General features: G+C 39.6%; 1 protein-coding gene across 2 annotated transcripts in view; it reads left to right on the top strand.

Moving 5' to 3' along the window:
* The first annotated feature begins 6,667 nt into the window (after positions 1–6,667).
* LOC124799248 (uncharacterized protein C18orf19 homolog A) overlaps positions 6,668–14,753 on the top strand; it is a 68,825-nt gene continuing 60,739 nt past the window's right edge. The window contains exons 1-2 of one of the 2 annotated variants that reach the window (XM_047262792.1): positions 6,668–6,978; positions 7,297–7,579. In XM_047262792.1, the coding sequence (XP_047118748.1) occupies positions 6,849–6,978; positions 7,297–7,579 (413 nt within the window). In that variant the 5' untranslated portion in view covers positions 6,668–6,848. The remainder of the gene's footprint in view (positions 6,979–7,296; positions 7,580–14,753) is intronic. The other variant, XM_047262793.1, reaches the window with a different exon arrangement.

The raw sequence follows: 14,753 nt of genomic DNA, 5'->3' as shown, positions 1-14,753 counted from the left end.
TCTGTAAGCCCCCACTGCTCCTATCGGTCGTTGTCAGGGGGTTTACCACTAACAATCGGTGTATTCCATCAGCAGCGATTTAACAGTCTTACTATTGTCAACTAGCTCGACTATGTATACCACATTTTCTGTATTGCAGCAGTTTATGTCTTGGTTGGTGTGCAAACCTTGGTCCATTTGCCTATCTTCCAATTCCAGTATTAATTGGTCTGTACTAGTACATATTTCTTCACCATCTATTTGTATTATCAAATGGTTCAAATGGCTCTGAGCACTATGGGACTTAACTCCTGAGGTCATCAGTGCCCTAGAACTTAGAACTACTTAAACCTAACTAACCTAAGGACATCACACACATCCATGCCCAAGGCAGGATTCGAACCTGCGACCGTAGCAGTCGCGCGGTTCCAGACTGTAGTGCCTAGAACTGCACGGCCACTCCGGCCGGCATTTGTATTATCTTACTACCGGTTATACTGATCTCTGTTATCATGGTTGGGTGACCTTTGGTACCCAGGATTATATCTCTGATGTCGTTTTCTTTGATATTGACTATTTCCGTGATGGTTATTGTTTCCGTATCTATTGCCTTGTGGCAGTGCATACAGATGCCGACCATGACCATTATTATTGTTGTTATTGTGGGATTGTGAATTTCTGTTACTTTGGCAATTCGGTTGCACACCTGAGTTATTCACTTGGCGTCGACTGTCCTCAAAAATCAAATCAAATAAGTCAAATCTAGAAAGAAATTATTCCAGGTCTGTTTGTAGTATTGTGAGCAGCTTTTTGTCGAACATGAGGTGGCAATCGACCTTTCAACATTTTCAATACATCCACAAAGGATAGTTTATCTTAATATCTTGTTTTATTAATATATTAATATAGACTCCTGGAAATTGAAATAAGAACACCGTGAATTCATTGTCCCAGGAAGGGGAAACTTTATTGACACATTCCTGGGGTCAGATACATCACATAATCACACTGACAGAACCACAGGCACATAGACACAGGCAACAGAGCATGCACAATGTCGGCACTAGTACAGTGTATATCCACCTTTCGCAGCAATGCAGGCTGCTATTCTCCCATGGAGACGATCGTAGAGATGCTGGATGTAGTCCTGTGGAACGGCTTGCCATGCCATTTCCACCTGGCGCCTCAGTTGGACCAGCGTTCGTGCTGGACGTGCAGACCGCGTGAGACGACGCTTCATCCAGTCCCAAACATGTTCAATGGGGGACAGATCCGGAGATCTTGCTGGCCAGGGTAGTTGACTTACACCTTCTAGAGCACGTTGGGTGGCACGGGATACGTGCGGACGTGCATTGTCCTGTTGGAACAGCAAGTTCCCTTGCCGGTCTAGGAATGGTAGAACGATGGGTTCGATGACGGTTTGGATGTACCGTGCACTATTCAGTGTCCCCTCGACGATCACCAGTGGTGTACGGCCAGTGTAGGAGATCGCTCCCCACACCATGATGCCGGGTGTTGGCCCTGTGTGCCTCGGTCGTATGCAGTCCTGATTGTGGCGCTCACCTGCACGGCGCCAAACACGCATACGACCATCATTGGCACCAAGGCAGAAGCGACTCTCATCGCTGAAGACGACACGTCTCCATTCGTCCCTCCATTCACGCCTGTCGCGACACCACTGGAGGCGGGCTGCACGATGTTGGGGCGTGAGCGGAAGACGGCCTAACGGTGTGCGGGACCGTAGCCCAGCTTCATGGAGACGGTTGCGAATGGTCCTCGCCGATACCCCAGGAGCAACAGTGTCCCTAATTTGCTGGGAAGTGGCGGTGCGGTCACCTACGGCACTGCGTAAGATCCTACGGTCTTGGCGTGCATCCGTGCGTCGCTGCGGTCCGGTCCCAGGTCGACGGGCACGTGCACCTTCCGCCGACCACTGGCGACAACATCGATGTACTGTGGAGACCTCACGCCCCACGTGTTGAGCAATTCGGCGGTACATCCACCCGGCCTCCCGCATGCCCACTATACGCCCTCGCTCAAAGTCTGTCAACTGCAAATACGGTTCACGTCCACGCTGTCGCGGCATGCTACCAGTGTTAAAGACTGCGATGGAGCTCCGTATGCCACGGCAAACTGGCTGACACTGACGGTGGCGGTGCACAAATGCTGCGCAGCTAGCGCCATTCGACGGCCAACACCGCAGTTCCTGGTGTGTCCGCTGTGCCGTGCGTGTGATCATTGCTTGTACAGCCCTCTCGCAGTGTCCGGAGCAAGTATGGTGGGTCTGACACACCGGTGTCAATGTGTTCTTTTTTCCATTCCCAGGAGTGTATTTTCGGAAATATTTTCTTAATCCTCCCTGTTTACCATTAAATGGTTGTGGTTCAAGTATTTCCCACGATAATCGTTCTTGAATTGCTGTCGATCAAAATTTGTCCATAAACGCCTGCTTGAACTGATCGCAGGATGACATTGGTCTGTTGTCTGCCGTTCAGGTCAAGGGGTCACCTTGAGTAAAACCCACCACATAGAGCATTTTATTGTTTTTCTGACCAGCTACTTGGCATACTTTACAAAATATTGTTATGAATATTACTGGGTATAATTTTTTCGATCCAGTATAAACACATGAAATTCCCTGTCTTTCAAAAGGCTTTCAGCAGCTAATATCGACAAAAGATAGGAATCTACCCCTGGTGGATGTAACATTGACATATGTGGTGATGTGTGGTAATTTGTTTGGTTCGTCTTTAATGGAGGCAATTGATTATAACATAAGTGCTGGAAATTCTCTCGAAAATGTCGTGAATCTACAAGACTGAAGAGTTATCCCCTTACCTACCAAGTAAGCCGTCTGGTATGGTCCTGTGTTAACTTTGTTTGATTTATCTGAACTGATCATATCAGTGCTTAATTCCAAACGATTTTTTTGCAGTGCAGTTTTGATATCTATGTCTGCTTTATTAACAATTTTCCTTTATTTCTGAGATATCACCTTTTTATCTCATCTATGTAAGTTCTGTGCCATATAAAAATTTTTTGTTCAAGTTTGGTATCACTGTCAAACACGCCTACAACTACATGGTCGTTCCATGCCTGTACACTGGCAGTAACATGCTTTCGTTCAAGCTTTATTAATCTAACCTCCTTCCATAGTTTTTGTATCTTGCCAGGAAGATATCTGCAAACTCTTTGCAGTTCAGAAACTCTACCTGACCTTCTATCAAAGGTCTTGTTAGTTCATCCTGCATAGTTTGTAATATATGTAATTTTGCAGTTAGTTCACCCAATCTTGCTGCAGTTTTCCTTTGTTCGTCTAATATTTGCGAAAATTTCTGCTTTTTTTCTATCAAGATTCGTAAGATTTAATCAAGATTTCTAAATTTTTGATCGGATTTTTGATGAGGTTTCTAAATCTTTAATCGAATTTTTCAAACATATCCTTCAGAAATTGCATTATCTCATTCGCACTGTTCATATCAGCTGAAATGAAGAAATGTTGTCTAATTTTTGTGATGCTTCTCCACTCATAAATATTCCATATTCGCGCGATATCGGACTACTTGAAATTTCCTTTCGTTTCACATTACCTTTTTCATAACGTTCTGGGAAAAAATGCTTTCAAGTGTTGATTGTAATGATAACTCATCTACTGTCTGCATTGAAATATTACCTAGAAAAGCTCTCATTCATGTTTTCTCCTAAATTCATATTGTGACTGCCATTAATGGTGTATCATTCTGATGACACACCATATCGACTGTTTGTACCCACATACCAACATTTACTATTTTCGGAGTGTGGTTATTTAATGCATTAATATTGTTTTTTTTCCACATTCTGTTTGTTCCATTTTTAATGGCTAAACAGATGTTCACATATGAAAATATCACTGTGGATCATAATTATTCTTTATGTACTGGAAAAATCTTGTGCAGCATTCATGCACAACAAGATGGCCTGTACTTTCTATGTGGATGTTCCATGTAGCTCAAGACACAGAATACTGCTGAGGCTTGCTGCTAAAAAACTACATGGAGAAAGCCTGCTCTCGATGATGAATGTAATTGCATGTCGTTTGACTGACTATAGGCTAATAAATATCAAGTCTTCCTCTTACCTTGAATGATGGCACCTTATCATTGGCCATTGCAGATATAACTGTTGTATTATAATTTTGTAAAACTTCCTTTCCCATCTCTTTCTTCCTTCATATACTCCTTTCTTCTTATTTCTGCTATCCCCGTACTCCTTGTAGCATGTAACCAGAAACAAATTTGCATCCATTATTATGTGAATAAGCAGTCTTTTACAAACACATATAAACATGTGTTTACAGTTAAAGAAAGAGTTCTGACATGGTCGCCACATACAATTAATTAATAAAATAATTTCAAAGAAAAATTTTATGTGTAAAAGGAAACCTAGCACTACTAACTGAAAAACTGTTTTTATGTAATATTATGAGGCTATGATGAGTCATAACGAATAAAATAACATCTTGAGAAGATGTGTGTATCAGTTCATTCATGAACTCATGCAGTCCAGTGTCCATAAATACAGTAAAGTTGGACTTCTTACCTTTTACTTTTGTGTGATTCTTTCAGTAGCTATTCCCACATTAGCCATAATAGCTGCAAATCGGACATTTATATTGCTAAATCTTCTTGATTTAGAACTGTTCTGACTACATTATTCTGTTATGTATTAATTCACAAACACTTGTATATTTCATACTATATATTTTGCGTGTAGGTTACACAAGATACTGCTTCATCTTCTCATACAAATCAAGAGGCTTGTACAGGTCACACATTCGTCAAAATAAGAGAAGAGACTATTTCGAAACGCTAACAAAAAAGATTGTAAAGATTCATTTTTTTTTCTAGTTATGATCCTGTGACACTTTCAAAGATTATACTGCTTTTATCATGTAAAATCGCAGTTATGTATCTCCAATAAAAACGTGCTTCTTCTTACAAGTTTTTAGGATGATCATTATTTTACAGAGTTTTTATCGCTTGTTAAGTAACATCACATCCACAACACCATGTCTCAAAGTCCTTAGGCCGCTTATACAATTTTTAGGACCTACAATTTACAGTAATGAAGAACTTTACAAAAAAAACATCAAAAATGTTTCTGTTAACTAAAACAGGTAAGTTCCCCCCAGCTATAAGCAATGTTTTACGAGAAAATTGTTCCAGTTTTTACTATCCTGGCTGACTAATGCTATCGATTTCTGATTGCAGAAGACTAGGCAGACATATTGGTCTGAATCTCACTTTATCCCCAACAGCTGCACAAACGCAATAGACACTGTTTTCGTTCATTAACCTGTAGCTGAATTTGATCTTTAAGTAGCAGGACTTTTAAAGTTCTCTCGAGGAGTTCGTATCCAAATACAGCAGTTTACAAGTAGCTTTCTATTTTTATCTTTCATTCCTTTCAGCGAATTCAACCTGCCAAGAACACAAAGATTGTCGCACTTATATTTCACAATCCTGGAGCTGAAGAACTATTGTATTTATTAATGTTTCATACTGGAGTGGAGAATCATGCTTTGTGATGTAAACAAGCTAGCTTGACGAGTCTATTATTATAGCAAGATCTATACCATGTCACTGTTTCTGTAGCTTTTGTCAGTGTGTGAAATATTTTGAAAACTCAGCAAACTGTTATATATTGCATAGACGCAGTAGTAGTGACTTACGAAGTTTGGTAAGAGATCTATTGGATGAACAAATTTGCCACTAAGGTGAAAGTATGTTGCAGGAAGTCAGGATTACTGGTTATTAAGACTACTTTAGTAGCCTGCAATAGTGTGAGTTTAGAATAAAAACTGGCTGTGCTGTCTGATTGACATTACTGGTTTTGCTGATAAACAAAAAGCAAATGAAAATTGTCACTGCTAGCGACAATGAGTTAAAAATAAAGCAGTCAAAGGACATTTTTTTATGGCGAGAGCCATGACAAAGTAGGTGACAGTATAGATATTTGATATGATTTATCAGCTTATAATTGTCTCAGAAATGAGACATTCTATATCAGATTGTTCAAATAAATAATTTTTTTTATTTCATCAGTTTCTATTTTGATCAAATGTAGTACAAATTACACACATGAGAAGCCTACTATTTGGTATGAGAGTAGAACAACATTGTGGCAACATCGTTGTTTCCATAATTTTCTGGGATAGCAAGGTTTGAGACAATAGAGATTAAAAGCCCGGGAGAATGATCTTCAGACGCAATCTATAGTGAAGGAGTTACAGTTTAATTAGAAACCCGTGTTCATTAGCTTCTGAGCTGATTTTCACTCTCCTAAGGGAAAGGAAAACGTTGCAGGTACGGCAGTTTGTAAGTTTTGTTGATTTTTACGAAGTTTTGTTTATCAGGGCTGTATCTTGGACAGTTTGGCAATATAAGCTTTTATTACTGCAATATGTTGCAGTGCAGTAGTTGCAACTATATTTTTCTATTCTTCAAATTTTATCTGTATTACCATAAATGCACAATAACTAATACCTCGGAATAGTTCATAGAAGACTAGTGTAAGCTTTCGTCGTCCGCCACCCGAAAGTGCTACGAACAACATAGCAAAGGCCAGTCGAGCGCATCCTATCGGCAACAACATTTGCTGTTCCTAGACAGCATCTTGTATGCAGTATGTCTTTGCCTATCTAATCCGTTCTATAGTATCTATGAATACAGCTGTGAAGTTGTGGCGTGTGTGATATGTTATTGTTTGTAAAAGCGGATTAAGGTTTCTTGCGTTAGCTGTGATAAATCTAGATATGCTGCCCCATCTTGTAACAGGTTATCAGTTGGCGTAACGTATTGTTGTGCATTGCGATTAAATACAGTGTAATGAAATTTGTGCTAGGCGTAACTAATCCCAAATGTGGCCTGCTGAAGACCTCATGGGCTGAAATAACTGCGGCTTACTCAAGAAGGGTGTTAACGACGTCGAGAACTTCAATCTCCTACACATATGCAGGTATAAGAACGATATAAAAGATGTTGACTCATATACATAGAGTGAGAGTGACTAACGCTGACAAGTGCCCCGAACACCAGATTAAAATTTAAAGAGCCCAGTTAAGAGTACTGTTTGCCTTTGATGCACATCTTACACGTTTTGTAAACCATAAATTGAATGATATTGTTATTTCTCACAAACGATAAATCCATTTCTTTCAACCAGCCTTTTCTGTTGTAGACCTCTCTCCTAAAACTTGGTATCCAAATCTTCCCCATTTGTGCTTCTGTACAGATAGACTCCAGTGCCATAATTGTCTTTTATGCTTCTGTCCAGACAGACTCCCGTACCATCACTGGTCGTACGTGAATGGATGCCCTCGGAAAATAGAACCATGTACTTACGCCAATTTCCCTGTTTGGAATGGGAGACATTACACCACTGGCCCCGACAAGAACGCGAAAGAAACAGGTGCCCCAGAGTTAGCTGAAGAGGAAAAGAAACTCTCGATATTCCAGAAATTTAAAGTAATGTACAAGAAGTATTGGTATGTTTTAGTACCAGTGCATCTTGTAACGTCCATTGGCTGGTTTGGTGGATTTTACTATTTAGCAAAAAGGTATTTTTTCTTGGCTTACGCAATATTTCATAATAAATTATACAGTACGTGGATGGTGCTACGTTGTTTACATAGTGATTCTGTTGTTTACTTGTAAACATATAAATTTAAGTTAAAAGTTTCACTTTCGTTTGCTTTTAATGTTTTTGCTATAGAATGAAACAACTATTATATTTTTAGGAGCTTATATGTGGTTTTTGTTAACATAATCTTCTCATGAACCAATAGGAACTATCTACTAAATTCACGTTATGTGTAATGCTCTCTGTTGAATGTATGTTGCATTGGCTGGAGCTAATGTGTATATTGAAACGCCTGCTGCTAGTTTTTCAATCAAATGTTATGAACACTCTAAATTTGGGCTAGAGTGTCTTGTTGAAATCTTGGTTGTGGTGACAGATTGATCTGTACTAGCATAACTGATGCCTAGGTTAGGTTAGTAGATGATAACTTGGTTGCGAGCTGGTGAAGCTAATAAATGTGACTGCCAAGTAAACATTGTGGTAACAGGCTAGTCTGTAATGTAGCTTAATGTTTACACTTGTGCCTTATTTAACTCACTTTTCATCATAAAAATGAAAACTGTGAGATTAACGCAGAAAATCTATCGTAAGTAACATTTCAGTTTCACTTATCCTGTAAATCTTATTTAACCAATGAGAAGTGTTTTAAGTGGCGAGCCAGAAAGCCTTCAGTAGAGTTCACAGTTTGTTTTCTCCCCAATGTTTCTAGGAATATGTAGTGCCAGTCAAAGATTCTGCTTATGTTGGGACACAGGGGGAACAGTTTGAAAGGAAGTTGCCACCAGCACAGTGACCATGTTTGTTCAACATTTCTCCAACACAAAATCATCCAGTCAGCTTAAAAGACAAAGTGTCCTGTGAGTGGAGAGGGATATGTTGCTTGGAAATAAGTGACAGACATGAGACCAGCAGAAGTTCTCTTTTAGCCCATGGTCAGAAACCGTCAGTGCTTTGAAAGTGTAAGAGCAGAAGTCATTTTGGAAATAATGTCTGAATTCCATTAACCATTACAAACCAGCTACTTAAAATTGAATAAGGATGATTCGGGTAACAACAAGAAATTTCCTCATATGGTCGCATTTAGAAAGGGTATCTTGGTGAGTACACTACTGTTCACAACTCGTGACAGAGTACTTCTTAATTGCAGACTAGATTGCCAGTGTTCCAAATCATCTGCAGCACAGTTGAGGCAAGAAGGTAAAGCTGCGTTTCCAACTATGAGGAAACGTACAACCAACCAATTCTCACTGTAGGAGATGGATTCCACTGCGTGAGACAAGGAACAATCCCATGGCCAAACCAGATTCATTGCTCCATGTTGCACCATCTGTGCTTGGCCGTAAATATATGCTCCAGAGTTCTTTTAATAAAATCTGGCCTCGTGTATAGTATCCCACTGCTTGGAGGAGGCAATAATGATTCATGTATTGAAACATGCCATAATTCATACAAAATTAAATAGTTACTGGAGCAATGCTGTGAAGAAAAGATGCTTGAGTCAATGGTTGGCTGCCATCTCATGTTGTTTTGGTATTGTTCCATCTTTCAGCATTTTCTTTAAAGGAGAACAAAACTGCTTGGATGACTTCCTCCTACAGCTTCGTAGCTGAAGATTGTGGTGCCACCCATTGGCTTTGACCTGTGATACCAAGATGGACATCCTTGTTTCAAACTTATACAATTTGATGTTCATGATGACACTCCATGATACCACAGACCAATAGATAGCTTCAAAACCTAGTTCTAGAAATTCCATTCTATAGCTCAAACAAAATCCATGGTACCACAAAACCACACACAACTCGACAATACAGGTATCAAACACTTCACTTGATGTGGCCTATACAGTTAACACGAGGTCCACAGTACTACGAACCAAGACACTTCCATATAACTGATGTTGATAAAATAACCTCACCAATATAGGTGAAACAAACTCCATGATCCATACCAGTCACAGTCCAACATAATTACCACAAACTAACAACACAACCCAAAAAAGCAGAAAACTTGCATTAAAGAAAAATTGCATTAACACAAATTACAATATACAGGAAGCACAAAGTTATGCACAAAAGCACACATACTACATTTAAAAAAAACCATGCATACAAACCAAATTCAGCCAACACACAAATCTGTTGTTGTTGTGGTCTTCAGTCCTGAGACTGGTTTGATGCAGCTCTCCATGCTACTCTATCCTGTGCAAGCTTCTTCATCTCCCAGTACTTACTGCAACCCACATCCTTCTGAATCTGCTTAGTGTATTCATCTCTTGGTCTCCCTCTACGATTTTTACCCTCCACGCTGCCCTCCAATACTAAATTTGTGATCCCTTGATGCCTCAGAGCATGTCGTACCAACGGGTCCCTTCTTCTTGTCAAGTTGTGCCACAAACTCCTCTTCTCCCCCAATTCTATTCAATACCTCCTCATTAGTTATGTGATCTACCCATCTAATCTTCAACATTCTTCTGTAGCACCACATTTTGTAAGCTTCTATTCTCTTCTTGTCCAAACTATGTATTGTCCATGTTTCACTTCCATACATGGCTACACTCCATACAAATACTTTCAGAAACGACTTCCTGACACTTAAATCTATACCCGATGTTAACAAATTTCATTTTCTTCAGAAACGCTTTCCTTGCCATTGCCAGTATACATTTTATATCCTCTCTACTTCGACCATCATCAGTTATTTTGCTCCCCAAATAGCAAAAGTCCTTTACTACTTTGTGTGTGTCTCATTTCCTAATCTAATTCCCTCAGCATCACCTGACTTAATTCGACTACATTCCATTATCCTCGTTTTGCTTTTGTTGATGTTCATCTTATATCCTCCTTTCAAGACACTGTCCATTCCGTTCAACTGCTCTTCCAAGTCCTTTGCTGTCTCTGATATCTAGTGATAGCAAAAAGACTACTCATCAACACTCTCTAATGTCCAAGCTAGGGTTCGTGAACCAGGAACCCCTCCAGATAGAACGCCATGCATTGTCCTGCTGACAACACCGCACATTGCTCCCTGGTCTGAGATGCAGCAATTTTGGTCGATCTCATACCTCCTCTGAAATGAGAAACTTCATACACGCAGCAGTTAAACCAAATAACTGTAGGAACTTAATCATGGACGTGTTGTTCCCCATTGCTACATGCAGACCTGATCATGAACAAAACGTAAAATTAAATCTCCAACCATAAGCAATGCACAAGACTACTAATTCCAAACCTGTAAAAGACTCAATTGCCCTTAACTGCCACTATCCAATAAGTCACTAATAAATTGCCACTAACTCCTGCAATATTATTCAGTCCATTTCAGATACACCACACTAACATGATGCTACACACAGCAACACAATTACGTCATGAGTCAGAGCATTCGGGTGGTACCACAGACTTGACCCGTGTTTATGGAAGTCTGCCAATTCTTATTTAGTCCATCCGTGGGAAACATTACTTCTGCTACTATGTCAAAGATACCCATCTCGCAGTTATTTTCAAGGGAGAATGGGAGTGTTTCAGTTATAACTGTTTTTGCTGCAATTGTCATCAGTGTATCATTCATAGTAAGGAATCCTGTTAAGTGTTTACAGATCATGAATGATTTTGCAGTCTTCAGCTTTTTGGTCCATATTTGCAACTGTTATGTGATTGATTCAGCTGACAATCTAAAAGCTGGTAAAGGGCAGAAAACACTGATTTTATGTTTTTCAGTTTAGAAAGTGCTTTGTGTAAGTTTTAATTGTTCACATCGCTTTTGTGGCCATCATATCTCAAAATGAGGGACACTAAATTAAAATTTAATAAATGTATATTATTTCTGGGCCTAATCTTTGATGGGAAATTGACTTGGTTACCACATCTGAAAGATCTAAGAAGAAACTGCATGAAATCAAGAAACATTTGAAAACGCAGATGAGTGTAGGCCACTGACATGTCTCGTTTCTTGTATTTTTAAGAGCACAAATTGATTATACTAGTGCTATTTATGAACCAGCACAGACCTCTTTCTGAAGATACTAGATGCATCAAACATGAAGGCATCACACTGTCATATGGTGCATATTGGACAAGTGCAGTTGTACATTTGCACGCAGAAGCTAGTGGACCACTGGTTTGAATATGGCAGTATCTCCTCATGGCAAGCAAGCTCTGAAAATATTGGCATTACCGCAGCAACTAACATTTAGTGTCATCAACCACCCAAATGTGCAGGAGATTTTCAGAAATAATTGTACATGGCAGCCATGACTTTTGGAATACTTTCTAAATAATACCCATAAGGCAGCTGGAGGGGTAAGTGTAGAAACATCTCTTCCACCTGGTATGCACACTTTCCCCTCTCAAGTTCTCACTTTAGTTGCCACAAGTTGGAAGCTTTCAGCCCACGTGTCAAGCCATGTCTGGCAAATTACACCAACAGACAATGCTGTCTGGCACATGTATGCAAAGTTCATACATGACATTCACTTGAAAATTATTTTTGCCTGAAATTAATGTAAAGCGCATTGCATTAATGATTTTAGAATCAGAAGCAGACAGTGACTTATTTTAAACAATTTATTATGGCTGCAAAACCATACATCAGCAAATGCGTAGAAAATACTGTAGTGAAACAGCGGCCTCCCCATATTAATGGATTCTCATTTGTTTTAGATTTAACATTACAGCCAAATACATAATTTTTCTCATCTATTAAATTATAAACCTATTTCAGCTTTTATTGAGTGAACAGCTAAACCTTCTGCGACTTTGCACATTAGTTTCAACCTCGGTACAAAGCAGAAGAAACAGGTCGTCTAGTCCCTACAAGTAACACCGACAAACATACCAGCACAGGCATTGTACACCCAGAGGCCATTCAACCTTGTAATGATAGTGTTTTGTGATGGTGGTAAGGGGGGATGGACAGAGAGAGGGAACAGTGTTCACAGCTTTGTGAGGGGTTGGAGCAGGGGACATAAAATTTAATGCAATTTATTGCTGTTTATTTGTCCTGAAGATACGTTATCTGAGGAGTCATTTGAAACAATGATAAGGCTTTCCATGTACTTTTCTTAGGTGCTTTCCTTCGGGAAGCCATTTTCTTGCAGATTTTCGGGGTTGGGTGTGTACTTACTCCAGTCTTCTGTTGTGACATTTGCTTACTCAAATAACTCCACATCTTTCAGTCTGAAAACGCAATTTCTGGATCCTACCCTTCCTTACACTAGGGCTCACATATCTTTTGTCTGGCTGTATTGGCAGTGGCATGGGGGTAGCCTCACAACCTTTTGGACCGTTTCTGCTGCTAATCTGCCAAGTTTATATTGATTATAAAGGTGACTGTGGCATGTGACTTCCTCCAACATCTCTGCTGTTGTATAATAGCCAGAAACTGAAATAGTTTTCTGTTCTAGACACTGCAATTTCTTCATTCTTTGTATTTGAATTAGGAACTTTCTCCTTGAATGATAACTGCTGTTATCTATGATGATCACACAACCCTCTTCTAAACCATGTAAAAAATCCAAAAACCAGTGTTTAAATACATTGCTATTAATTTCTTCATGATAATCAGTGGCTTTTGAGGATGTAAATATTAGCGTTGTGGTTTTGAGAAAGCCATGTTAATGTGATCCATCATGACAGACAATGCGTTTTTTTCGTTTGGCAATCAATGCTTTCAACCTGCCATTGCCTTCGAATCCTACCAGATGTGCTTTCTCGCTTGGTATAGATTGAGCTAGGGTGACGATGATTTTCTGGTCTGATGACATGAATTTTTCTCAGAAAACTAGCCCTAGCTGCTGCAATATCAGATCTCTCCTCTAGAGTGCATCTTTCATCGTTGCACCTTCTGTACTTAAACACCAAAGATTTCAGAATTCTTCCGCTCGAATGGTGGCCCCCTGTGAAAGCACAACTATTGTTTAAAAATCTGCTATCTTTTGCCTTGTAGGATACTCACCACAGTCAAAAATTCCAGTACAGTACAATGAACATCATCTTTCTGGAAATCATACAAATCAGTGACAGTTCTTCTTTCACTAATATCTTCACACACACAGTTTGAAACTTAATTACTTGACCACACATTTCCATTGCTCATGGTTCTGCAAAAATTCTTTGTACAGTTTGTAGTGAAACACTCCACACCTTTGCTGTTGCAGCCCACAGTGCGAGTAAGATTTTCTTTCTTCTGACATTGTTTTTAAGGTTGCAAAGAACTTCGTATACATTGTATACAACACTTTTTGTTTGGCTCTCTGTGTCTTGGAACTTGGATCATCTTAACTCGCATCCAATAATAGTACCCGATGAAAATCGCTGCTCTCTTCGTGGGCAGACACTTCCATTCAGTACGTACACAAGTAAAGCCTGGCTATAGGGCAGCAATATAGTTGCAAAGCTGTGCCAGCAGCAGTGTGAATGGAGCACAGCATTGCTATACAAACCATGTTAATGATAGTTTTTCGTTTGGTAGCTGTTGTTTCTTACAGTGTCCTCTGTATGGCACCCATCATGGAAATGACTGTGACAACAATGTGAGCTCAAGCAAGATGGACAAGGCCAAAGGCTTCTCAATGGCACGCTGAAATGGAGGGAAGTGAGAGGTGAGAGAACTGTTCTATTCCTCTCAGCCACAACTTTTACTGCTCCAAAGTACAGTAGTGCTGAGTGTATGGGATCTCAAGATGTTGGAGCCAAGAATTGAACTGTTGCCCTAGTTACTTCAGAGGCCCACAGTGATTTTAAACTTGACTCTGTACTTCCGTCAATATTTTAAACACCTTGTTTCCTTCAGTTTTAACATGTGTTCCATTGTCTTATCATTACATAGAACATTTCTGCTAGACTGAACAGTGTATTTTCCGAGAAATTAAACTGTAAACTTCAGTTTTGTTAAGGGTAAAAACATGAAAGTAATCATGCATATGTCCTATGTTCAGTGTTGCTTATTGACTTATTGACTTTTCACACAGCAGACATACAATATTTTTTTATGTTTTATTTATTGATTTTAGTGAGGGAAAGGTGAATCAGTTCAAATACCCTCTTCACTAAAATCATGTGCATCCTAACTACCACCGTAAATCACAGTTGCAGTTCGTCATCCACAGTGGATGTACTGAAATTACCACTGTATTTTTCATATTGGGTTTC

The sequence above is a fragment of the Schistocerca piceifrons genome, chromosome 5 (assembly GCF_021461385.2).
Source record: "Schistocerca piceifrons isolate TAMUIC-IGC-003096 chromosome 5, iqSchPice1.1, whole genome shotgun sequence".
NCBI classification, from domain to species: domain Eukaryota; kingdom Metazoa; phylum Arthropoda; class Insecta; order Orthoptera; family Acrididae; genus Schistocerca; species Schistocerca piceifrons.
The sequence above is the reverse complement of the archived record's forward strand: the minus strand, read 5'-3'. Positions and strand labels throughout refer to the sequence as shown.